This window comes from Perissodus microlepis, chromosome 19 (genome assembly GCF_051167445.1).
Source record: "Perissodus microlepis isolate ML-2025 ecotype Zambia chromosome 19, ASM5116744v1, whole genome shotgun sequence".
NCBI classification, from domain to species: domain Eukaryota; kingdom Metazoa; phylum Chordata; class Actinopteri; order Cichliformes; family Cichlidae; genus Perissodus; species Perissodus microlepis.
Window position 1 is genome coordinate 14,966,276 of NC_140479.1, and position 26,107 is coordinate 14,992,382.

Genomic DNA, 26,107 nt, shown 5'->3' on the forward strand with positions numbered 1-26,107 from the left:
AGGGCAACACAGCTCAACAATCTGCAATCACACATCCATCAGGGGATTATACTTGAAGTCATAATGAAAACTTGAAAGCTAACGAGTCTGTAATGATGTATTCACCGATGTTCAGTCATTGCTTAGATCCGTTTGCCATGTGCTGGAGGCAGAAGACCCAAGGAGGGCGTGCTGAATTATTTAGTGCCACTCTACTCTTACAATACACGCAAGGCTCGCACTGACTTTAAAGCTGAAATAAGATGAAAAACACGCATGTAGCTTTCTGATTGTCAGCACGATGTTTTATTTAAGCAAGAAAAACTGCCATATGCGTGCTTGCCACAGACCGCCTCCATATAAGTTAAAATCCATACAGTCTAGGAGCTATTTTTGCTTAGTAAGCTGACATGTAAGATCACACACTGATGTCATCCCTCCCATTGACAGCAAAGTCGCCTGACTCAGACACGGATGACAAACAGGAAGTCTTCTGGGCTCATGGATTGTGTGTTTAGCTGATAACAAAAAGCGAGCCAGCTACCTACCTACTAGTTCACAGGTCGTCAGAGTCAAGTCATAGCAAAGGTATAAGCTCTCAACATCGCAGCAGCAATGTTGATATTGCCCCGGAGGGGCATTTGAGCTGAACAAAGAGGCGACAATTCAGACAGAGGAATGCAGCAGTGAAATGGATTAGAAACCCTCCTATTGAAGGCAGGAATTGACAAGGAGGGGATGACAGAGTGAAACAAATCAAAGAAACCTTACAGAAACAATGGCCGCTGAGCAGGACAAACTTAAACGCCACTCCGACCGTTCATTCAACTACCTTGAGCGTATATATATCCACTCACCCGGGTGTACGTATTCCTCCTAGTGTGTGACATGATTTCTGGTTGCTGAGCCCCCCACTCAAAACTGCCAGTCTTGACTGAAAGAGCGTGTTATTGGGGAGAGCGTCAGCCAGACAGAAGGGGGTCGAGGAGAGGGGAGTGGGGTTCAGTGATGCTGCCCGAGCGTCTCCCTCTTCCTCTCTGTCTCCTCGCAGAATCACACCATCCCTCTCCTATTGCTCATAGTACAGCCCGAGCTCCCAAAACTCCACCGTCCCGCCTCTCTGCTGCCCACAAGCCAAAGTCTGCGGGAGCTTTTTTCACCATATCAGGAAGTCTCTGCTGGGGAGGATGCTGCCAATCCAGCCCGCTGATTAAAGGTGCCAAAGGCGAACAGCAGCGATACGAAGAGGGGGGAAAATAGAGCCAAGCTGGGTCTGCTGTGAGCGCATCAGCTGAGGGGCAGCACTGCACTGTGCTGTGTCTAAGCTGGCTTCTGCAGGAGGGAGGGTGGTTTAGGCCCAGACAGTGCTGCTGGGTCCTAAAGCCTGCAGACATGCTTCTCAAAATAGACAGCTATTATTCCCGTGCATGCCCTCATTATTTAGGATGATGCAGAGGTTCAGGCTTGTTTTTTACTTCTTATCATGAGTGCACTGATCAAAGGCTACTTTCAGCCTCGGCAACACAGACTTTCAAGGTAAAAATTAATAATATTGACTCAAGTTATGATTAATCAGTCAGGGAATGGAAAAAAACATACAGGGTCGTAAATACATCAAAAGAAAAGGCTGAAATTACACTAAACCTAATTTCTCGCTGCACTGCAGCCTATAATGGATTTCCAGGGTTTTTTTGTGTGTTTTTTTTTTATTACAAAGCATTCCACTTTCTTTCATCTGCTAGAGTGAGAACTGGGAGGGGGGAAAAGTCAAGAAAAAAACAGGTGCTAAGCATTTTTCATCCAGTGGGAGGTGAAACAGTTCAAGTTAATCAACTGCTGTTTCATTGTGGTTGAACACAAAAGGTCCAGGTGATGCTCCATAACACAGCACATTGTAAGCAAAAAGCAGCAGAGGTTGCATTGGGGTCCAGCCTAAAACTGTGGCCCATCACAGAGCAAGGATTAGTTCTTTTATCTGCTAACTGCATGGCTGGAGCTTTTCAACTCCCAGTCCTCTCTGTTTCTCTGCTGTCATCTCTTTGCAATGGAAGCAAGCGCTGCAGGGTTTCTGTGTAAAAGCTTTCAGCTTAGAGGCTGATGAGAAACGCTGGAACCCAAGCCTTCAAGAGAAGAGAATATTTTTCCTTTCAAAATAATGCAGGACATATAAAGCTTCAGCAACAAAGCATGGGCCAGGATAACAACAAAAACCAGCCATATATGCAATGCACAGACTAATATTTCAGCTGGGGGATAGCTGGGGATGTTTAGGGACAAAACAAACCTCTGCAGTGTCTTTGCACCCTTTTATGCAAATGATGGAGGCAGAACCAAAAAACGGGGGTGTTGGGCATTTGTGGGAAGAAATAGAGAAGGGGAGCCTCTTATCTCTCTAAAGACTAGCAGACAGCCTAATTCAAAGCTCGTCCTCCTTATAGAAGATGAGGGTGATGGAAGAGAAACTGAGAAAGAGGCGGTGCTGCTGCTTTGAGCCCATTCAGACCAGCGAACGGGAAGGACGCAGGAACAGAGGTGACACTCTGGGATTTTAAGCAGGAAAATTACAGCCATACTGCACCTCAGTCTTTCTGTCCGGGAGGAACAAATCGATATCACTCAACAAGGTAAAAACGAGCATAACTATTGCTCCAAGGCAGCTTTTATTTAGCACAAGCTTGGCTTATATGACACAAATTTTGCCAATATGGACACAGCAGATGACGGTCGACTGAAAAAGAAACTGCAGCATCATCCAGGTAGTTTTAGAGGTGACCATTTTTAAAAGGAGACACTACATTAAAGAAAAGAAACTAACTGAAATAAATTGAATAAATAATTTGTTCATTTTAGGTCAAGAAATATTGAGGTTACTGTGATTATTTTTAGCTTGGTTTATTAATCTTTATGTGAATAACAAACATAATTAATGGACTTACTTGAGTCACTGAATTATACATTTAAATTGTAATCAGTGTAGTTGAGCAGTGTCACTCAAGTTTATTTGAAGTGAGATTAAAACAGCAGATGTGACCATGCAAACCTTTTTTCAAACACTGTTTTTAAATGTGTCTAATTGCTGGAGAATACTGGGGGAATTACAGCCTGTAATGCTTGCATGTCAATGATATTCAGGATGGTCTCATCACTGAGCAATGCATACAAGAAAAGTAGGTCATCAGTTGAATAGTTGTGTAAAGCCAGCACTTCATCCCTGTATGCATTCAATTAGGATTTGAGTGCATAAAACACAAAGCACCCTTAGTATAAACTGGTATAAAGTATTTATAGTGTGCATGTCTATAGTCTGTACCATATGTTTACATATGTAATCTGGTGCCATCTAGTGTGTATAAAATCTACTGAAGGCTGAAATTCTGCTGCAATAATCGGGACATACAATGATATCTTATTTATACATGTATTACTGGGAAAGAATTAAGGTACTACTACACAATAAAATAATAACTATATACATTTCTGCGTATTGCTTCTGCTGGTAATCATAATAAATCACAGCATGGGTGTGGCTGAAGCCCTACGGGACATTTTCTCCCGACAGATTAACCAAACTGGAAGACAAATTAAGAAAAACAATCCGGATTAGAAGATTATTTAATTTAACCGAGAATAATCATCCCTTTAGGATTGGATATCGACACAGCCGCCTTAATCGCAAGCAAGGCTCATTACACTTGCCATGTTCTTCATTATTAGTCGTTTTAATGTGAGAACATTTAATTTTAACAGCTGTAACTAATACTAAACCTTAATTTTAACGCTCACATTTGGTGCTGTCAGCTGTCAGGCAGACACTCCCTGATCAGCTGCTAGCAGCAACGTTCGTTAGCTTCGTTTGGCAATTTCAATAAATGAATAAAAAAAAATAATATCCAAGAGATAATATTAAGAAACCACACAAGCTTATAGTTCAAGACAGGTGTGTGTGTGTATTCTGAGTTAAAACCCCGACGGTCAGATGATAAATATGCACCAAAACCTACCTGTTTACGTCAAAATATCCGGCTAACTGCTCCGCTTCGTCCCTGACAGGCTACATCCATCCATGGAGGTCTGGCCGGACACATCCGCTTCGAGGTGGCCGAGCTGCTGCCTGACTCAGCCCGCCTGACACAAACTCAGGGGCCCGATGAAAACTCAAGTATTTAAACGAGCTCAGCAGCACAAAGATGACACGGTTTAAACACATACACACTGAGGCTATATCAATAAAAAATGAAATAACTTTTTAATTTAAATTTTGCCTTTTTCTGTCATTTTTGTGCTATTTATCGTGGCATTATTTTGTACTTATTTCCTGATTACAGGCAAGTACAAAAGTACCTTATATCACAATTTAAGTATAAATTTTAAATTAAACAAAAATACTCTTCACAGCTTTAATTATTTTTTAAGGAATAAAACAACAACCTGACACAGGTGAGCATCATTGAGATGGCAGTCATTTACAGCGAGGCATATAGCATGTAAAATAAACTCAAACCAAAGCAGTGACCCAAAATATCTGTTTGGGTTCTTCACCCTGCGGCCACAACCTCCCCCTGGCTCACAGTAGACACTGTTGGGCTGAACAGCTGTCAGCTTCCTTTTTGGGCCTCCAGCAGTACAATCTATAGTCTCAACACTCTGCTCAGAGGACCATAGAAATAAAGATGACTTCAGGTAGTTTTCCATGCATAGAGGTATTAAGTGATTTGTACATATATGAGTGTATTTCTGGATAAAACAGAAGTAGTGCATGCATTGTAACATTACACACCAGTGTGCAAAAGTCCTAAGCTACCCCTCACTTATCTATATTTTACTCCAAGCAGCCAGACTATCTTAACATTTTTAAGAGGGCCTTGAGGAATACTTCTTCAAGGTTTCTAAAGCTCTTTTAAAGTTTTCTGTCGGCATTGACTGCTTTTTCATGTATTTTCAGTCCAGTCTTTGTACCCGACCAGTGGAAAAGTGGCTGTCAAGGATAAGGTATGGCAAATGATACAAGAACTGGACTGAAAATCAGTGGTAACAGGTCGAAGGAGGTGATGGAGAGATTATTCCAAATTTGAAAATGTTTCAATACATATATGGAGGAGGTAAGGAGAGACATGCAACAGTGAGAGTGTAGAGCCATCTGTTAAAAACAGTGGAGGCTCTCTCATTGTTTGGAGCTGGCTAACATCTGGTGATGTTAAAGATCTTGTCAAAATTAATAGAATTATGAACACAGAAAAGTACAGTGAGAGAAATTTATAACCAAACTATTATGAATATTTTAATGACACCAGAGATTGTTGTGGCCAAGTTACTAAAAGGGCCTCTAGTGATCAATGCATCACAAACTGAGCAAAAACAACAGATTTGAAATAACACTGCAAAAGTGATCGCAGCTTTTGTGTTCAGATGCATACATTTATTGTTAAAATCATGTAGAAGTTAAATAAAATGACAAATCAACACAGAACCCTTAACAAAAGCTGAGTTTTTCTACTTTAACATTTTGTGGAACCAACTATTTTACACACAAATAAAACAGTAACGATCTTGTGTGTGTTTGAAACAGGAGAAAACACAACTGGACCAGCTCTACAAGTGTTGAGTAAACACCCCCCCCCCATCTTAACCCCCCATGCCCGACCTGTCCAGAGTGTTTCTGCCTCAATCAAATACATGCTGGGAAAACACAGAGTGGAGGAACTAGATAAATGTGTTGTACTGCTGCCCTGAAATGGTTGTCAGTGTTTATATCTGATTCAGTCCATTCTTCAGTCCTGCTGTAAATCAAGTCTGTACTCAAGCAGGGTGAAGTTTAGGATTTTGGCAAGAAACTCTGGAACGACAAACTCTCTTATCTTTTTGTAGCCCATGTGCTCGTACAGCTTCTGAGCATCTGTCTGCACCACAGAAGTCTGCAGTATTACAGCTCCGTAACCCCTGTCGCGAGTAAATTCAGCCACTGTACGACACAGCGCCTTTGCGATGCCCATCCCGCGGTGACTGCGGCGGACCGACATGCGTTTCAGCTTCAAGCAACCAGGAGCATCCTCAGCAGGAAGACAAGCCACCGAACCCACTACCCGGCCATCGCTATCAGCCACCCAAAAGCATGAGTCTTTCCCTTTCAGGTAGGTCTCACTGATGTTGTTGAGGTCCTTTCTGAGCGTGGCTTCGATGTATTTGTTGAACATGTAGACGACCATCTGCCGGGCTCCAGCCAGGCAGAAGGTGACGGCCAAGACGGGAAGCAAGAAGGACTTAGAGCTGGTCAGGAGAGCGCAGAACATGCACATGAGGACCATCTGGGTCAGCGGCTGCTTCAGAACGTGCACAAAGGACGAAGGCACGTGCTCACTCATCCCCAAGGTGAAGAGCTCCTTCACAACATCAGCATCTTCATCATGAAACTTCCGGATCTGAATGTTGTCCATGGCTCGTTCAGCTTTTCAATCACAGAGGTAAAGACATGAGAGATGTCAAAATACAAGCAGGGATCAAACAAATCTACAATCACTTTTTTCACTCTGACAAAAGCTTTCTTTATCTCAGGCGAAAACAATCATTTTCTGTAGTAATTAGTGGTAGTAAAGACATCTAATCAGCACTTGAATGCAATTCAATTTCCAGAAAAATATATTTTGTCTTTGCAGAAATTATAACCTAAAAATACAGACACCAATATATTTCAGTGAGATAATACACTCAACATCTGCTTTATTACGTACACCTTTCTGGTATCGGGTTAGACACCCATTTGCCTTTAGAATTCCCTTAATTCTTCTTCTTTGGTCCATGTTGACACGACAGCATCACACAGCTGTTGCAGATTTATCGGTCGCACACCGGTGATGCAAATGCCCTGTTCCTTTACCTCTTTAAGACACTGCTGATCACGTTGTTTCACTAACTCTTCTGCACAAGGCATATTGTACAGGGTAAAACAGCCGTGGCACTTGAAACAACAAATGCAATCTCCACATCTTGACTTTATTCTCGAAATAAATGTTAATAATAATGAAATCCTCCATCGTATGGCTTGATTTATTGTAATGTGAGTACAATAACAGAGTCATTAAGACACTTGCAGAACAGGTTTCTTCTTTATTTCATATGCAACCCCTTTATAAATCCTGTTAACTGTAGTCTATTTGCAAATATAAGCGAAAATGTCGACCATCACAAAGATTAAGAAACCCTGCTGGCTTAAATAACTCGTAAAGTATGCATCAGAATAAACAGTGTAAACATAAATAAACAAACACGGTGTGGCTGGAGTTGGAAGCTATTTTAAAAATTCAACAGTTTCATCTCTGATCGAAATGTCCGTTAAACACACCTGAAGGCACATCACATGAGTTAGCCCAAAACCGAAATAAGCTTTAGTAATGCTAACTGTCCGCTATTTGACCAGATATTAGACGGGACACACGTTCACATAATAAACTCGTCTTGTCCTTTCAGAAAAGGTGAATAAACAATCCAGATTAGCCAACAGAAGCTAGCATCAGTGCTAACCTCACAAAGGCGCTGAGGATTTGACTGCAGTTTGCTCTGACATTTTATGACTCACAAAAACCACTAAATAAATGCGACTTACCTGTTTTATGCCAGTCCTTGAAAGTGGAGTGTAAATTCAGTTTCCCCAAGTCAAAAGCCCTTCATTTCGCTTGGCTCCTAAACTACTTCCTCATGTCTACCGTGCTGCATTCAGGGATCGTCGGAAGAACCTTGAAAGCTGGCGTGAAAGTGTTTTAGGGTTGATATTAATGCGTTGTATTTTTACTGTTACTGTTTTAGGCTGTTGCTACAGCCTTTTTGGAGATATTGTTCCAAAAGCGGGACACCATAACTGTCGGGTTATACCTATATGATTGCGTATTTCTCTTTTAACCTTATTATAATGTTGGGTAAAGTTTAAATCTTTACTTGCAATATCATTGTAATATCACAGTTTTGCAGTGGTGCACTGCCAGGTTTCCTGCTACGTTTCCAAACAACTTCACTACATTACAAGGATACATTACAAGGAAGTATCCCTATCCTTCTCTGTGATGTGTAAGTTGTATTGCAGATTCAGAAGTACACTGCATATAAATGTTACTGCTTAAGAGTATTGTTTTGAAGACTCACCTTCATGAGTTAAAAAATTAAGATGTCCTCACACATCAACTATGTATAGCCCTAATATGCAGTATTCTTCTGCTCAATCACTGTTTATATCCTCAGATACACCTATACTTATGTAATCAGCATTTTTTTGTACATTTCATCATTTCATAGTCTGTATATAGAAACCATTTTTAAAAATTTTTGTTGCAAAGTAATTTATTTTTCAAAGTGTCACACATATTACGATAATCACTTTTTATTTCATTTCTGAAAATATTTGAATGCTTTAACTTAACAAAGACAGTGAAGAGAGATGGGAAATGAGGGTATTTAGAGGATGGATAGGGGAGCAGACAGCCCAGCTAAACAGGAACCACCACTGAAGGCATTTGCTCCCATGTCTTATGTGTCCTAATCACTCCATTGTCAGGTCACCCTGAGGATAATGAAGAGAGCTCATAAAAAAGTAAGAAAACATGTTCTGATAAGCTTTTTTGTTATATGTCTTTGTCCAGTGGAGCATAATAAGTAGATTATATTGTGCTACATTAATTGCTGTATTAAAAGAGTTGCTATATCAATCACAGTTCAGTCTTGGTGTAATTATCATTCAGTTAAATCCCTAAACGAGAAAGGGCAGCGAAAAGAAATCTGCACGTTTGAAATACAGCCGCAGCAACACAACCTGGAAAAGGTCAGAGAGGTCAAACATTTTCATTTTCCTGCCACAAAAGGGAAACAAAACTGTTGGTTTACAGTGTCGCACCGAAAAGGTTAAAAAAATAAAATAGTTCACAATACATGAAGACTGAAAAAATAATTTATTGTCTCCTTAAAATACATCTAGATTTCATACATGACGATGTAAAGGTATTCCCTTTTTATGGAGTAAACACTTCCACTATATTGATTATACAAAGGTAGAAAAGTATTGTTTTAACTTTTAACATCAGGATTTCACTTTAAATTTACTTTGCAGTCCAGCTCTGTGAGCTGTGAGCAGAAACAGAAGCAGCTCGAATCTATTTTTATTTCCAGCTTGTGTCTCTGTGTCCTCTAGCCCAGGTTGATCTCTCCTGCGAACATGGTGATCAGAAGTATGATGGTAAACCCGGTTAGCAGCCCTGCATTTTGGATCAGGAAGAAAACGATCTTCGTAGAAGTTTTATTTTGTTCCCGTGCTATGCTGTCCATCTCTGGGAACTGAAATGAGGAATAGCAATTAGCAAGGTTGAGGTTTAGATTTGGGAAGCAACAATATAAAAAGAAGAAGTGTAAATGTTCAGGTTTGTATGGCTACAGTTATATTGTTCTCATGTGGTTCATATGAAACGAGGAAAGTTTTCTCATTGTTAACAAATTCCATGAAAAGACCAAAACCAAAACTAAATAAATTGTCCTTCTTAAATACATTCCTTTACATGAAACAGCTGAAGGTTTGAGTTGATTAACAAAACAGGAACAAAAACAAAGTTCTTCACACAACACATTGTACTTATAATACCGAATACTGCAGTGAATATTTTTATGTCACTGGCCTTAATTAACCAAACTTAAAAGGTAGAAAAGGCACTGACAGCTTACAGAAATACAGGAAAATATAAGGTAATTTGGTGTCATGCACATTTCTGAACCTTTTAATTACATATGTATTTTTGACTTAATTTTAAACCGACACTTGAATATTACCAGGATACTGCTATATATAATTGCTGGCCACTTTATTAGGTATTAGGTGTTAGTACCCGTTCAGCCTCTTTTTCCTTCAGAAAAACTGGCATAGATTCAAAGTTGCTGGAAACATTCCTCATAAATTATGGTGCATATTGACATAACAGTATCACACAGTTGTAGCTGTACAGCTGTACATCAATAATGTGAATCTCCCATTCCACCACATCCTTAAAGTGTTCTGTTACATTGAGCTCTGACTGTGGAGCACATTTGAGTACAAAGAACTCACTGTTTTGATCAAGAAACTAGTTTCAGAAGATCTGAGCTTTGGGACATGGTGCATTAACCTGCTGAAAGAAGCCATCATAAGAATGGACACACTGTGGTCATAAAGGGGTGGACATGGTTGGCAATAGTAGTCTGCCATGTTTAAACAATGCTCACTTGGTACTAAGGAGTCAAGAAATGATCTCCCTCACCTTCCCATGTTTTCACGTTGTATATGTGCTAAAACTCACTGTTTTCAAGTTGTTGACATGCTCTTCCAACCAGATTTTTCTTTCTATTGTCCAATATTGGTGAGCCCACGCAAACTGCAGGCTCAGTTTCCTGTTCTTTCATTTTGCCTTTTGTTTCTAAAGACTATCAGAGAAGCTCTTCTGCATACCTTGGTTTTGAATTACTGCCACCTTACTATCAACTTGAAGAACGCTTAGCATTCTCCTCTGATTTCTGATATCAACAAGGTATTTTATTTTAAATGCTAGAGATGGTTGTGGAGGAAAATCCCAGTAAATCAGCACCTTCTGCAAAACTCTTACCATCGAAAGTAATTTAAATCACTATTCAGATGCTGGGTTTAAACTTCAGCAGTCCTTTCTTGATCCTAAATGAATCAAGTTGCTTCGACATGATGTTAACATGCAGCTGAACAGCTGTACCTAACATAGTGGTCACAGAGTGTAACTGACATATATTATCATATTATATAAGCTGGCATACTGAATTTTTTATCAGACCATTCACAGCTGACAGTCTCTCCAGTATCTGCTAAAGATAGGTCCAATATGTTCTCTACTTTTAATTCACATGAAATGTTTGTCTTAATGCTCCATTTTGGAGTGTACACAGAGTTTACAGGTATCGGAGGCTTCACACAGATAGCACACAACTTTTTCTAAGAATAACACTGATAAACTCAACACGAGCGATTTTAAGCTGCAAAGTTGTGCATTGTAAAACAAAGACAATGGAGCTGAATGATCATAAAAAGCTACATGCATACAACCATGAAACCCATCAGTAATTTAATAGAGTGGAAGCCTCGAACATGTTGGGGAAGTCCAGTGACTGACTAAATAAATGTTGGTTCTGCTTTTTTTTGTATCTGCCATCAAGAGAACTCAACTCACCATGTCCGCCAGAGCGATGTACAGAAACATTCCTCCTGCAATGGCAAAGATCGCATTGGGGGCAAAGTTGCTGCCGAGCAGGATGCCAAACACAAGGCCGATGTAACACGACACGGCTGACAACAGGTTGAAGAAAATAGCTTGCGGGATGCTCATTCCAGCATTCAGCAGGATGACGAAGTCACCTTGAGAGGAAAAAATAGCTCTTTTACACAAGCAGATTGAACATTATACTTAAAGCAACATTTTTTCTTTCTGTCTTGTCTGTTAGTCACATTTCCCCCTTTAAAGCGAGCTACAGTATATTTCATGAAAAGATTTATTTTAATTTTTATACCCAGAAAGCAAGTTTGAACTCTAACTGTAAATATATACATGTTCCTTCCACTCATGTCTTTTCTGAAGTTTTTTAGTTGCAAGTCATATTTTCCATTATTTCTAAGAACATGTATTCTTGGGGCACTTCTGCAGCTTGTCTCTACATGCTCATAGATACAGGATGTACAGGCACATTCAATGCAAAGTTTGGCTGCACAGCAGAGTTTGGAATGACTCATGAGGGGGCTGAAACTGATTTTCCGCTACTTATCACTCACCCAGCTCATGGGGAAACTCCTCACACACGATGGCAGTGGACGTACTGAACCCTGTCAAGACAGACACTGTGAAGGAAGCACCGATAGCCAGACCATCTATGAAGTTATGGAGTGCGTCACTTAGAGTTATCATCCACGCCACAGTCTTGATGCTGCGGATGCGCTGGCCCCGCAACCAGTGGCACATGACATCAGGCACCTCGACGTCCTGGAAGAGTGGCAGGACAAGTTACATATACACGGCTACGACTAATGCCTGATTGTGTTTTGATAGTGAGTGTGAAAGACAACATGTAGCTACATCACATACTTTCACGGTGAGAGGAAAGTACATCCTCTTTCAATTCTAAGGTTTTATATTATCATGACATAATAAAAATGATCTTGTTCTAACAGGATCAGATAAATAGAACCTCACATGAATAAGAACACAACAACAACAACACAACTTATTATTATTATTTACAAGCCTGCCATAGTCTTTTGAGGAAATGAGGATAGCTATAAAGTCATATCAAAGACTAAACACACCCACCAGGAAAATGCTGCCCCCTGCTGGTGAATGTTTCGGATAATTATAAAAAGTAAACTAAGCGTTAATATAGTTTGACATCTTAGTTTGGGATGTTAAATTCTGACTGAATTATGATGCTAATGCCAATGTTGTTGCAATCCACTGTAAAGGCTACACACAAATCTTGATATTAAACGATTTCATCCAGTTCTTACGACATTTACCACAGAACATGGACATAATGCTAAATGAACGTGTGTTTCTAAGAAATTTATCAGCCTATTAATAGTTGGATCTCAAGGTTGAGCGATAGTTACACAGTCATAGAAAGAGTAACGCAGCTAGAAAGTCCAAAAATAAAGATGCTACTAAAGGCTTTAATCATGAAAGAGTCTTCATCTTTAACCCACAGAATAATACTGATTAATTGAAAACAGGAAATTTTTTCTCTAAGTGGATGCACTGCATTACTCACACAACTCCTCGCTTACACATATAATGGCACGCGTGCTGTTAATAGGAAACCTGAGAACATGCGGACACAAACAGCGCCTTTGGGATTTGATTAAAGACATTCTGCAGTAACAATAAACCCCTTTTACTAGCAGTGGGCACACAAGGAGTCTTTGTGCTCCTTTGACAATTCCAGCATTTAGACCGAGGGGAAAGACCTGAAGCTTGGTTTCGCTGCTCGGTCCCTTCTTGTCATCAGCAAGTCTGTTTGCTTGGCCTCCGTATGACACAAGAAATGTTGGTAAATATTAACAGACGCGCCAATCAGCCTGAAAACAGCTCAATAAACGGCTCCAGGAAAAAAAACTAAATGTCAGCGCTACCGCTTCCTGCTTTATCTTTGATTATTGCCTACCTTTTCAATTTATTTATGCATATCACACATCCTAACAGCATCTAGATCATGATTGCTTCCTGTGAGGTGTGTCTTTTATAGCAAAATTTGCTGGACAGCAAGTCTCTATCAATTAAACACATGCTGTAGATATAATTTCAACGGAGGTTCAGTAGATTGACAAGCTTATCATAAGCTGATAAAAACAAAACATTTGAGCTACTCTAGATAAAATGTCTTTGATTATAAAATTGATTGTTCCATAGGTTGATGTGACCTGGAGCTGATACCTGTTGGTTTCCAAACCTGCGCAGTTTATTCTGCTGTTAAAGAGCAATCACGTGTCAAATGTTACCTGAGAAGTTTGAACGTTCGTATCTAGGATTGGGCTGCTCTTGTCTGTAGCGACGGTGGTGATGGCGGTTAAAATGATGGAGTCCTTTTTTGCCACTACGTCTCCGTTGTGGATAGAGTTTTCCTGAGGTGTCTCTGAAAGTGTGAAGTGGCTGTGGCCGTGCTAAAAAGACAGACATCAAATTCAGGTTAAAGAAGCCTTTTCCACTTCAGGAACCTAAAAACTCATAACTTTTAGGCTATTTTAGGCGTTTACTTGTTATCTGTGTCATGATTTATGGTTTTGGTGGGTTTCCTCATGTTTTCTTTTTCTTCTAGTTTCGATTTTGCATACTACCACTTTGTTATTTTCCACATCTTTTCTCCTTTTGTACAACTTTTGGACTGCTCTTTGAACACTCTTTGAGTGATCACGTGTGGATGACCACAAAGATAAAGATTTCAGTGTTGGACTTTTGCCCTAAATGTGCCCTAAATATACGATTACACATGGGCCGGGTTTCAAATAATAAGGTCAGCATGCAGTTAGATCCATGAATAATGAGACAATGACACATTTTTTATTTTGCAGCTTTGCCTCACTACATCATCATAGTGTATTTTAAAACAGTCAGTCTAGTCACTGTAATGTGCACATACTGCAGAAACTGTGTCACTGTCCAACCTGTACATGCACCTAACTGAACTTCAATATCTCGCGTGTCATTTCTGATAAGAAATGATTTATGTACACATGACTACCTTGAAGTGTTATTAGAGTGATCAAATTATCCAATAAAACAGACATACTGTAAAACAGGAGGGAATGACAACATTATAGTGCCTTGAACCTGAGACACTTCCTGCACTGTTATCTTACCTCGTGGTCCATCCGGAGGCATAATTTCAGTATCTTTTCCACAAAGAACAGGAGGTAAAACCCTCCAAATATTGCAGCTGCATTTGTCGCATAGTGATCCACTTTAGGATCAAACCCCAGGGCCTATGGAATAAACGGAGAATGTCAGTGGTGCAGAAAAGACTTCTAGAGTGTGTGTGTGCATTCATAGGTATTATTCTATGAAACAATTAAACATCTCTCAAAAAAACAGTGACAAGCTTAATTTTACTCACTCATCCATTTACAAACCTCTGGTATGAGCTGAAGAACAGCATTAGAGAAAAGTGTCCCGATGGCCAGACCAATGAAGTAGGTCAGCACTTTGGGGAAATAAGACTTCTTGATGAACGGGATGAGCAGGAGACCAAGCAGGGATGCCAGGTTGATCACAGTAACGGCCAGAAACCCATAACCCCACACTGTCACGGCACAAAACGAGAAGAAAAGGTTCTCAAGAATTCAAGGTTTTTACTTCTTTCTAGACTCTTAAATGCAGCCTCGATACCTCCAACATACCTACTAAAATGGGGCCTGGCAATGTGACAAGAACCTGGAATGTGCAGGTAAATACCTGTGAAACACTGCAGTATTAAACCCTAGCTAACCAAACTCGCCTGCAGAAATAAATATACCTTCTTAAATGCATTTGCAACACCATCTGCAAATGTGTGTGTTTTATTGTTTTTGAGCATTGCCAGTTTTTTTTAAAAGAACTTCAATAAATGTGCCAGACATTGTTATTAGACCAGCAATAATGTTATTTAGTGAAATATGACGATATAAGTTATTATTTTAATGTGAGCCCAAATTACTTTTCTTAAATGTAATCTAATGGTGAATAGATTTTCTTATTTTCAGTGCCAGGCCTCTTTTATTTCGAGATTTTAAAACATACTATTACTATTTATTTGCCTGAGAGAAATTCTTCTTAGGCCAGCAGAGGAAACAGCATGATTCGGGAACAACATGCTGAACAACAGTCACAGTTGGCTATAACTGCGTCAACAGCACTGAGCAGGACTGTTGATATGGCCGATATCTGCGAGGTCAGTGGCTCCGTGAGTCCGACAATGTGGCGCGTTATAGCTTCACAACTACAACGTTCTTCTTCTGCACTGTCCAGCAGGAATAAATTATTATTACCATTCTCAAACCTTTTCTAAGCAATCAGAATCAAGAACGTCCCACATTTTCTTTATCAGGGTCAGTATAAGAAAAAAAACCCCATCAACAGCAGCTTTAAAAATCATCCACCATAAATGGGACTGTCCACAAAAATTTTCTTGACCCAATTCAAGTAAACAAGCAAACCCTGGCAAATTATTTAATTTACAGAGGTCTTGACAAATAGACACGTTGGGATGATTTGGCTCACCAGAGTAGTCCACATGAAGCAGTTCCTCGGGGGCAATGTAAGGGCAGGAAGGCAGCAGCACCTGGGTCAACACAGCAGGGCAGATCTTCTCCAGATGTTCCACAGTCAGCTGACTGACATTATTGTAGCCAAACTGGGATAAGATCTGCTTTGCAGAGAGACACTGAGGGACAGAAAGTTGTTATTAGACATAATTTTCATGCATTTAAATATAAATTTACCAGCTTCTTTTCTGAAGCCCTTTGTAATGCATGTATTTGGATATGCTGTGTAATTAAAACTTTCATTATAAGTGGCAGAAGAGACATGCAGTAAAGAAATATTTGAAGACAATTCTGCTCAGTAATGAAAGTTTAAGGTCATTTAGAGTCTTTTTAAAGGCAGAAATGATACCATATGGCACATGGAGAAACTTTGAGGAATTGAGTAAAAATGTAAAATAAATAAAACAAATCATAAAAAGTAATAAAATAAAGGTTAAAATGTTCTTTAATTGCATATATGGGGGTAAGAAATGAGTAATTACACTATAAGAATACTCATATATCATTGCTACACAATATTTCAAGGATTTATTACATGCAAGGTCAAATAGTGTATGGTTGTAAGCCCCAGAGAAACATTCTTGGTCGTAAGCAACTTTAATGATCAATAAGTTTAAATAATAAAAACTGCAGTATATAGTAAATAGAATACGTTTGTACCTCTTGCTCTTCCAGTGGATTTTCCTTACTTATTAAGTCAGATCGTCTGGCTGAGATCAACAGCAGTAAATCTTCAAGATTCGTTGTTGTAATGGAATTATTTTCACCATAGTAGTGGATAATATTCTCCAAAAACGCGTCTCCATCAGTGACATTCCCACGCACACTCTGGGAAGTTGTGATAAAAGCCAAGACGCACGTTAGAAAACATATGAGGTTCAACATTGTCTACTTTTAAGCGATGTAGTTTCTACTTTTAAGCGATGTGGTTTCTTCCAGTGGACATAAATTTTTTCTTTTTTTTTTTTTTACTTCTGCTTTACTCAAAGCATTTCACTGATCCTCCAGGAAATAAGAATTAGGCTGTCCGTGGAAACCGCACGCAGCGCAAAGGCAGATCCATTCCAGGGTCGGAGATATCGTGGTTTTATCCAGTTACCTAAATTATTATAGAGCTACAATTTCCGCTGCTGTGCTCTGAGTGATCTGTGTGGAGTTAACGAGGTTCAAAGATCAGCCATGAAAGGAAAAAAACGGAGGTGGAGGTCGACCGCGTGCGCTCACTGTTTGAGTACTTTCTTTTGTGACTGACTTTCTCCCCACAGAGCCACACAAACACACACGCAAGAGGGAAAAAATAGTGTGTTTCTGTCTCGGTGACTATCTGTGTGAGGTGACAGTGAAGTGTTAGAAAGCGCATGCGGGATATCTTACTCAGAGTTGCTCAGCTCACAGCTGTGGCCTCGTCCTTTTGATCAATGGTGAAACAGCTGGAGGTAAACATAAACATGTGATTTATTTTTATTTTTTTTTAGGTATTTCTGTCGCCCTCCGGTGGCATCTGATGAACAACGCAGGATACAGGCAGTAAGTTTGTAATATGTAAAAAACTATGAGTGATAGAATACTGCGTGAGCCACCTCACTTTAACACTGCTTTAGTGGTACAGAAAAACATTTGTGTTGTGGAGATCTGGAGAAAGACAGCTGGACTTTTAACTTGTGGTGCAGTTTATTTATCTGAATTTTCCACCTATAATCTCAATAAATGATAATTTGTTGTTAGTTGTGTCTGCCTCTCTGGGAGAACTTACCAATATAATTTGTTACGACATGGTTTCTCATTCATCCTGGATTTTTTTATACTATACAGCAACTAAATAATGGGTACAGTTGTTAAAAAAAACAAGAATTAGGTGCAGAAGTTGAGATTTTTATGTATTTGAACTCAAATACACTCATAACTCCGCCCCACTAATATTTGGTGAAATGTCCCATAACAAGTTGCACCTTGATCAGATGCTTTTTGTAGCCACCAACAAGCTTCTGACATAATTGTTTGGATATTTGATCATCCTTCTTGAAGGAATTGAAATCATTTATTTAAATTGGTTGGGTTCCTGGCATGTACCTTTTGGGAAGGCCATTCTAGAAGCTTAGTGTTAGCCTGCTTGATCCATTTCAAAACCACTTTTGATGTGTTTGGTCATGACTGTCATTTTTGTCCAAGTTTTAAACATCTAGCCACTGATCTAAGTAAAGATTAAATGCTTTGGAGGTAGTTCTTCTTAGTCGTTATTCCCTTCACCTTGTGCAATGTACCAGTACCACTGGAAGCAAAGATCTCAAATTTGGACTCATCAGACCAAAGCACAGATTTCCACTGGTCTAATGTCCATTCCTTGTGTTTCTTAGCCCAGACAAATCTCTTCTGCTCTTTGCTTCTCCTTAGTAATGGTTTCTTAACAGCTATTTGACCATAAGGGCCTGATTCCCACAGTCTCCTCTGAACAGTTGCTGTCGAGATTCCTCTCATACTGGAACTCTGTGAGGCATTTCTCTGGGCTCTAATCTGAGGTGCTGTTAACTTGCGATTTCTGTGGCTGGTGACTCAGATTAATTTATCCTCAGCAGCAGAGGTGACTCTTGGTCTTCCTTTCCTGGGGCCATCCTCATGCGAGACAGTTTCATCGTAGCGCTCGATGGTTTTTGCAACTGCATTCGGGGACACATTCAAAGTTTTTGCAGTCTTACGGACTGAATGATCTTTAGTTCTTAAAGTAGCGATGGACTGTCGTTTCTCTTTAAGTAGCTGATTGGTTCTTGCCATAATATGAATTCTAACAGTTTTCAAATAGCACATGAAGCTCATTAAGAGAAGGCCAAGGGTTTACAGCGCTGTACAAGACTTGAGTAAAAGACCACAGATATTAGCAGGTCAGTGAGACTTGTTTTCTTTTATGTAGTAAAGGACTTTAGGTAAATATTAAAGTAGAGGTAAACATTTTAGTTAATCATTTTTTAGCTATGCAACCTGTTTCAATTGTCTCATTGGGACCATTAAAGTCTTTCAAGCATTAAATCCTGATGAAACATCTGATTATTGCTGCTTTTTGTTTTTTCTTTCTCTTCCGCAGTGAGTTGAACCTGGGCTCAAGCGTGATCCTGCCCACATAAAAAAGTGTAATCCTGAAAAGACAAGACATAAAGAACAAAGACTTCTGCAGAGCTCAATCAAGCTTTAATTTAACATCAAATCCAAAAACAGTCCTTGATTGTTAGTTGCTCATTGCTCATTCATGCACTTCACGGCTTTAGAGGCCTTGTGGAAAAATGCTTGTGCTCAGGTTTTGGATGTAACTTCAAAGTTTATTTTTTTAAATGGCAGTCATCAAACAGTGCTGCATGGTCCCTCGCTGTCCTCACTGTCATCCCACAATCCTCCACTGCTCGTGGCTGCTGTTGCATGGTTCACTCGCTGCTGAGCCAGCCCTGTCCTGAAGAGATGGGAGATGTGTTAGGACAGTCAGCTTAGTGATCATATTTAGATTCATTCAATCGCAAATAATCGCAGTGCAATTTCCCCGGACATGTTTGATCAACTTGCCTTGGAGAAAGGTTCACTGGTATCACATATTTGATGCTCTTACCTCAAATTTTCTCTGCTCGGGTTGAAATTCTGAAAGTTTTGCCTCGCTGGAGCCTGAATCGGAATGAAACCTTGCCTGTTGTCTTTCTCTGGGGCTGAATCAGCCTGCGTCATGAAGACACGTGAAGTGCAGGTACATATTAAAGCATTAACAGGCTGGAGAATCAGTCATGTGGTATCTGGAGATACTTCAAATCAAAACAATTCTCCACCATTTCACGATGATGCCTCAGATGACTGTCTTTAACATCTGTTTAGGTAAGACACCCAAACAAATTGACAGTTCTGAATGATTTGATCGATGGTCTGACTATTGATATTGATATATTCGCAAACAGATTTTCTAAATGGCAAAATCGTTAAGACATTATAGAGAATTTTCTGATCCCCTATTTGATTGAGGTCACTATGTGCAGAATATCAAAGCTTGTTTTGATAGCATTTTCCACATAAATAAAGAATAAGATGATCGCAGTGGGAGCTGTTGCAGCACTATACCACCTGGAAGGAACAAACTCTGCAAAAAAAAACAGCACTGAAAGGTGTATTAAATTAAAAGTGAATACCTGCTTTGACGGATCATCCCAGATTGGCCTGAAGGCACTTTTCAGGTGAAGAGGAGGCGATCCCTTTCTAACGCTGACTAACCTCTTCCCATAGGAGCTGACGAGACACGGCGTTGGCCCGTCCATGTGGGGTCCTGATGGGTTCCTCAGAGGAGGGTGAGGGGTCAGTCTTGGAATCTGCCACCTCAGACACACAGTCCTCTCTCTTGGTGTCTCTTTGACCTGCTGCTGCTGACTGTATGAGGGCTTTAACAGCACTGGCACTTGGCTGTCTTCCTCTTCATCCTCCCCGCTGTTGCTACCCGTCATCTCTCTGCGCAGAGTGCCATCAGGGCTACATGAGGTGACTGAGGAATAGTCAAAGGCAGAGGTGTCATCGGGGTCTGTCTCACAGTCTTCCAGGCTGTGGCTCGTGCGAGGTGCCTCTAGCTCGTTGGTGCCTTTCCCCGTGGGCTGGCTGAAGGTGCCCTGGCCTGAGTCGCTGTTGTCTCCCCATCCTGCTGTGTCTGGAGTGAGGAGGGAGCAGTAGGCATGTCCACAGTCATGGGCCGGCTGGTTCAGGAGGGCTCGGTCTCTTCTCACAGGGCTGCAGGACCAACACTCCACACGCATTGACTGGCAGCCATTCACGCCATTGCTGAGGCCGACAGCTATCTGCTCTTCTCTGCTGGCAAAAGTAATAAGATGATCCCACCATGACATCTACATCCACTGGAAGAAAGCACTCTGCGTGGTACTCATGTAGCGTGCTCTAACAAGATATTGTCTTTTTTTTTTTCCTTTGAGTATTTCCCACAATGAAATGTTTCAAATTATCAAACAGATTTTAACATTAGACAAAATGACAAAATGCAATTTTTTTTAAGAAAAATTAAGAGAAAAAAGCTATGCAAATCTACCTGACCCTATGTGAAAAGATTATTTCACCCTAAACCTAATAACTAGTTGTTCTACCCTTGGCAACAAGCATTTGTGATAACTGGCAATAAGAGTGTCACATGACTGTGGAAGAATTTTGGCCCACTCTGATGCAGAATTGTGTTAATATAACCACAATGGAGGGTTTCAAACATGAATAGCCTGTTTACATCAAGCCACAGCATGTCCACTGGGTTCAAGTCTGAACTTTGACTAGGGCACTACAAACGTTTCATGCTGTTTTTGTTGTTGGTGGTTTTGGTTTTTTAGCCATTCACAGCTGACCTGCTGCAGGTTTCATGGTTCCATCAGCTGATATTAAGTCTTCCAGATCCTAAAACAGCAAAGCAGCTCCAGACTGTCACACTACCACCATCACATTTGACTGGCTGGATGATGTTCTTATTATGAAATGCTGTGTTAGCTTTACACCACATGTAACAGGACTCAGATGTTCCAAAAAGTTAAACTTTTGCTTCATCAGTCCATAGAATATTTTCCCAGAAGTCTAAGGGATGATCAAGATGGGGTGGGTTTTTTTTTGTTTGTCTGTTTGTTTGTTTTGGGGTTTGTTTGTTTTTTGTTTGTTTTTTTGTTTGTTTGTTTTTTGGGGGGGGTTGTTTTGGGGTTTTTGTTTTAATAAATGAAAACATCATTTAAAAACTAATTTTTGTGGTTATTTGGGTTATCTTTGTCTAGTGTTAAAATGTGATTGTTTGATGATCTGAAACATGTAAGTGTGACAAATATCTAAAAAACAAACAAAAAGAGGAAATCAGGAAAGGTTCCAATACCTTTTCACAGCAATGTGAACCTGTACAGTTTAAAGTAAAAACATGCAAAACATTTTTGCAGATAAATGCCACTGAAATAGGCTGTTGCTTGATTTTGAGCAACACTTTGTGCCACAGCTGTTCTCGTGCATGCTGTATTGTTTGACGTCCGATGCGGGTGACACTGACCTCTGAGCAGCAGCGTTTGACTCTTCCCTGGCCTGCTGAGACTCTCTGGTGTGCTGGCTCCTCGTGCAACAGTTTGCAGCAGAAACGCCAGCCCCAGCATCAGAGGTGCTATTTATGCAAAGAACAAGAAAACTTGCAAAACTCTAAATGCAGACAAATGCAGGTGGAGCTATTGTGCTCTTCTGTATTTTCTCACATATATAAGGTACTGTGTTATGATGGAAAAAGTTTCAGATAATGAGGTCAGCATATGTGGAATCCCTGTGAGCGAAAAGCTCAAAACACTGCACCAAATGCTTGTTTCTAGACAGTTTTTCTACTCATGGAGCTTTATCATGTGAATGACAGTGGATATCCTTACTACGATCATCTCGGGCACATAACCACAACCACCTGTTTACAGCGGGCAGCCAATAATATTTTGAACTATGATTCATGCAAAACTAGTCTAATAAAGTCCAAAAATAAAAACATGGAGATGAAAATTAGCAAAGAGGTCCTCTGTGAGACTTCCACATTAGCAACCCAAATCTGAAAGAAATAATCTGACATCTTTGATAATGCTCTCACCTTTGTCCATCTACTTCTCCTTCTTCCCACCGGACATCTTCCTCGAGAATTACATGACAGCGGGATAAAATGCTCCTCAGAGCTCGCTCAGTTCCCAACAACAGGCTGCAGTCAGGATGCTCTTTACCAGTCCACTGCAAGAGGTTCTGGAGAAGGAAGAGTAAGCTGTCAAGTCAAATCCTTACTAAATTAACTTAAATTAATACACTGAAAGTATCTGTAGATCTTCAAAACTGGATTTGCTCTGGCTGCTGACTCACCTGAATGTGACTCAGGTAGCTGTGTATGCGCGCGACAGGTGCCAACAGCAAGGAGAGCAGTTTCATTTCCTCTCTCTCCATCTGGCTGCCCTGTAAAACAAGACACAAAGCATCTTTCTGGTGTCCTTGGTGGATTTTAGCTGAACAATGTTAATGGTAAATCTCTTGAAATACCTGCAAAATTTGACTCTTGTCAGGATGATTGAGTCTCTTGAACTCAAGTGAGAGGAATGACGCCAGGGTCGTTGTGTATCCGAGGTACATGTCTGAAAAAGCTGTCTGGACAACACAAATGAGGAAGAATATGAAAACCTGCGTATCAATGGAAATGAAAGATAGACTGAAATCATAAAAACATCACAACAGAACATAGGCTTACATCGTTGTGGCCAATAAGCTGCACCAGGATGTCTCCAACCAGAGATTTCCAGTGTTCAGCTGATAACCGCTCCTGCAGTGTATTTCTGAAGAGCAGATGGCGCTGTAACAGCTGCTCCACAAACTTCAAATAGGTCTGACTGGATCACAGAAAACACACACGCATACACAGTATCTTTTACCACAAATGGAAACTTCTGTAACTCGCAGTGGAAAAAAGGGTCACAAATCCTCTCCAGCACTTACTATGGTTCTGCAGTCATGTGGTGAGCCGGTGGGGTCTTGTATTTGTCGTACAGCTGGTTTAAGGTTGACACATATTCCCACTCAGAGTGCAGGAGCTGCATCGTGACCTGATGGCGTGCATCTGTAAAACCCAAAGAAAAAAGAAATGGATGATGAATCTGCAAAATCAGAAGAAGAAAAAAAATACTCTGCATCTATACAAGCGATGTGTGAACTCACCTGTGCCTTCACTGAGACCGGCTTTGAGGCCCTGCAGGAAACAGTGGAGGAGCAGTTTTCCTCTGGACAGACAGGCAGGTGGAGCAGATGAACAATCACACTGATGCTGTACACGCTCCGGCTCAGCTGGATTGCTGCTGCACAGCAGTGGACAAATGACAGCATTTACTACTTACAATCTTACCTAAAAATGTTTACAGTCTCTACTGTGCATTCATATCACGTATCGAATTGCTTTATAACTCAACGTTTGCAAAACTGGAAAAAGGTGTTACTCCTATGGATAAAATGTTGGAGAAATGAGCTTGCATTGACTAATAAAGGTCCAAACGACTCATGAGGCAAAGAAGAGATGTAAGGATGAGGTTAATGATGGACTGTTCGAGGCTAAAAAATCATCTGAGCTGTGCTTTAATGATACCATGCTGAATTTTACACCGAGGTATGTCAGCAATAGCAATGCATTCTTCCAGGGTCGTGGTACATGTGTACCTTTCTCTTTGCTTGGATGTGGAGCTTTTTCCATCCTGCTGAGGTCTGTGTCTGTTGCTGTACAGCTGCACGATCTGACACCTCATCACACTGAGTTCCTCCTGTAGTTGACAAAGCACTGACGCTGAGCTTTCGATCTAGAAGTAGCTGAGCATCATCACTTGCGGAGAAATATGAGAAACCCTTCGGGTTAATTTTTAAGTCTTACCCTCAGTGAGTCGACTAGAGCCTCCAGCCTTAAAGCTTTTTTCTGACAGCTCCTCCTGTTCTCCTCCAGCTCCTCTCTCAGGTATGTGTCTCCATGTTGGATCTGACTGAGCTCCAGCAGAGCGCTGGTGAACCCCGACTTCAGCTCCGAGACCATGCATTGTAACTGGAGGGGATGACATAGTATCGTCTAAACGCTATTTTGGTCATCAAAGTTCAACTAATATGTCTCACAAATCCAGGCTGGCTGATGAGGGAAGGTTCAGCATACCTTGGAGATTTCAGTAACAAGCTCTGCCTCCTGAGGCTTCATGACCTGTGCAGGGAGACAAACACAAACACATTAATAATCAGTGTGTTTGCTGACACTCACTGATTAATGTGCACAAACTGTGTGCGACTCCATATGAGTTTTCTGATTTTTCCAGTACTCAGAAAGCTGATTATGAAGACAAGACCAGAGCAATGATTTTGACAGAGTTTGTGCTGAGAAAAAAAACGTCTACTCTTGTCTTCACAGTCATCTTTCTGATTTACATAATCCAAAAAAACTCAGATGGAGACCAAGCACACAACGCAAGTCAGTCTATCTCTCTTTCAGCAAACTAAACCTATTCTGATTTAATGACTTCTGCATCTTGTTTGTTTGTGGTACCTGCTCAGATGTTGCCCCTGCCAGCAGTCCCTCTGCTAAGGAAGTGGCAAGCCAGCCAAAGAGCTCAGCCCTGCAGGGGAAATGGCTGCAGGAGCCAAGATCCCTCCTTATAAGTCTGCTGACAGAAGGAGAGGCAGGGATCATCAAAAAAAGACAAATTAAACATGCATTGGATTCATTTTTTAAATATCAAATAAACCAGATACGATCACTTTATTATAGAGATTCATTATAGCCTTACAATTATTTCTAATTCTGTGAAATAATGCACATCATGGGTTTTTTATTCCAGGATGCCAGACTGTGATTTACAGAAACAAAAAAAAAAAAAAAAAAAAAATCATTTTTATGAACACATATACATGTTAGGGATGTCCAAACATCAATCAAACCACTCACAATGCATGAGAGAAAAGCTGATTATTGAAGCAAACAATGTAAAAGAAGGCTAAAGCAGCTCACCTTAGTCAGAGCTCCTCAACAGTGTTTCTTCAGACATCCGAAAGAGGTCCAGTAAATCCTAAAAACCTCCAGGTCTCCGCTTTTCTGCTGTTCTAACGTCAGAACTGGTTTGCAGCGTGAAGGGTCGTGAGGCTCTGTGTGCTGCTCTGTGCAGACAGCAGATGTCCTGCGTGACGCTCAGTGAACTATGAAGCAAGTGTTGCTTCATAGTGGATTGCCCGTTTGGTGCTGTTGTGCAAATGTGCTCTGTTTTTCAATTTATTAAACATATTTAAATTGTTGTAATGCCTATATTTTATTGGCATGACACTTAAATACACGTCCAAGGGTTTTCAATATGTAAATGGAAAAATTACAAATTTTTATCTGTTTGTTCGTTTAAAAGGGACAATAAAGTTTGACATAGCACAGAGCACGAAAATGATGTGTTTCGCGCACCTGGCTGCCACCTGGTGCCTGTTGTGTGTGTTTTACAGTAAGTAAATAACAACATTTCCTCGTTAAATTGATGCAGAAATTGGCGCACAAGAATTCACCACAATGCAGAAAATGGCCACAATTTCTTTTACCTACCCCATTTCTTGAGAAATACGTTTTGAAATGCCTGCTTTGTTGTATTGTGTGTAGAATACATTACGAAAATACGCTTAACTGAAATATGAACATTAGTATGGGAATATTATATGTGTATATACTGTACACCCCACCCTGTAAGACCCAGTCTGTTTAATTCTAAGAATATCCGATTTTGTGTAATTTCTAGTCGTATGTTTATTCCGCCCGCCTCGATGACTCCTCTG

At 40.4% G+C, this 26,107-nt stretch overlaps 4 protein-coding genes and 1 long non-coding RNA gene across 13 annotated transcripts in view; 1 reads left to right on the plus strand and 4 right to left on the minus strand.

The window, feature by feature from the left end:
- The window catches only part of LOC146365643 (dynactin subunit 1-like), a 34,117-nt gene extending 30,032 nt beyond the window's left edge, over positions 1 to 4,085 (minus strand). For 5 of the 6 annotated variants that reach the window (XM_084915310.1, XM_084915309.1, XM_084915308.1 and 2 more), the window contains exon 1: positions 837 to 1,291. In XM_084915310.1, coding sequence (XP_084771436.1) covers positions 837 to 869 — 33 coding nt within the window. In that variant the 5' untranslated portion in view covers positions 870 to 1,291. Of the gene's footprint in view, positions 1 to 836; positions 1,292 to 3,980 lie in introns of those variants that run through there. The other variant, XM_084915311.1, reaches the window with a different exon arrangement.
- LOC146365644 (uncharacterized) lies at positions 1,878 to 4,235 on the plus strand. The gene is made up of 2 exons (XR_014798674.1): positions 1,878 to 2,603; positions 4,030 to 4,235. It is a non-coding gene; the product is annotated as an uncharacterized LOC146365644 (long non-coding RNA).
- Positions 4,236 to 5,011: 776 nt separating this feature from the next.
- nat8 (N-acetyltransferase 8) lies at positions 5,012 to 6,410 on the minus strand. Its single transcript, XM_084915318.1, has one exon. The coding sequence runs from the start codon at positions 6,408 to 6,410 to the stop codon at positions 5,748 to 5,750; it is 663 nt and encodes a 220-aa protein (XP_084771444.1). The 3' UTR covers positions 5,012 to 5,747.
- Positions 6,411 to 8,786: 2,376 nt separating this feature from the next.
- slc39a8 (solute carrier family 39 member 8) lies at positions 8,787 to 18,838 on the minus strand. Its single transcript, XM_084915317.1, has 8 exons — positions 16,445 to 18,838; positions 15,741 to 15,903; positions 14,615 to 14,784; positions 14,345 to 14,467; positions 13,487 to 13,648; positions 11,771 to 11,978; positions 11,175 to 11,359; positions 8,787 to 9,291 (listed from the first exon to the last, which is right to left on the minus strand). Exons 1-8 carry the CDS (start codon positions 16,667 to 16,669, stop codon positions 9,145 to 9,147), a joined length of 1,383 nt encoding a protein of 460 aa, XP_084771443.1. The 5' UTR covers positions 16,670 to 18,838; the 3' UTR covers positions 8,787 to 9,144.
- A 104-nt stretch (positions 18,839 to 18,942) lies between these two features.
- LOC146365647 (uncharacterized) lies at positions 18,943 to 25,507 on the minus strand. Of its 4 annotated transcripts, none has more exons than XM_084915315.1 (15): positions 25,308 to 25,507; positions 24,846 to 24,960; positions 24,462 to 24,506; positions 24,192 to 24,356; positions 23,984 to 24,084; positions 23,492 to 23,625; positions 23,273 to 23,393; positions 23,028 to 23,166; positions 22,823 to 22,927; positions 22,649 to 22,738; positions 22,389 to 22,534; positions 21,819 to 21,926; positions 19,939 to 20,605; positions 19,374 to 19,477; positions 18,943 to 19,220 (listed from the first exon to the last, which is right to left on the minus strand). In XM_084915315.1, the coding sequence occupies exons 3-15, from the start codon at positions 24,501 to 24,503 to the stop codon at positions 19,115 to 19,117; spliced, it is 2,028 nt and encodes a 675-aa protein (XP_084771441.1). In that variant the 5' UTR covers positions 24,504 to 24,506; positions 24,846 to 24,960; positions 25,308 to 25,507; the 3' UTR covers positions 18,943 to 19,114. The 4 variants fall into 4 exon arrangements, with proteins under 4 accessions (XP_084771441.1, XP_084771438.1, XP_084771439.1 ...); XM_084915312.1 differs by having other exon boundaries at positions 23,492 to 23,628; XM_084915313.1 differs by having other exon boundaries at positions 23,492 to 23,628; positions 24,846 to 24,963.
- Positions 25,508 to 26,107: the final 600 nt, after the last annotated feature.

Excerpts from the sequence above, each read along its gene's own strand:
- nat8 (XM_084915318.1), bottom strand. The coding sequence starts at position 6,410 with ATGGACAACATTCAGATCCGGAAGTTTCATGATGAAGATGCTGATGTT.
- slc39a8 (XM_084915317.1), bottom strand. The coding sequence starts at position 16,669 with ATGTTGAACCTCATATGTTTTCTAACGTGCGTCTTGGCTTTTATCACA. Across the intron at positions 14,468-14,614 it reads TTCTTCAGCTCATACCAGAG|GCCCTGGGGTTTGATCCTAA; the intron begins GTTTGTAAATGG and ends TTTATTCCATAG. Across the intron at positions 9,292-11,174 it reads ACATCGCTCTGGCGGACATG|TTCCCAGAGATGGACAGCAT; the intron begins GTGAGTTGAGTT and ends TCCTCATTTCAG.
- LOC146365647 (XM_084915312.1), bottom strand. The coding sequence starts at position 24,503 with ATGAAGCCTCAGGAGGCAGAGCTTGTTACTGAAATCTCCAAG. Across the intron at positions 22,928-23,027 it reads AGCTTATTGGCCACAACGAT|ACAGCTTTTTCAGACATGTA; the intron begins GTAAGCCTATGT and ends TGTGTTGTCCAG. Across the intron at positions 20,606-21,818 it reads TCAAACGCTGCTGCTCAGAG|CAGAGAAGAGCAGATAGCTG; the intron begins GTCAGTGTCACC and ends TACTTTTGCCAG.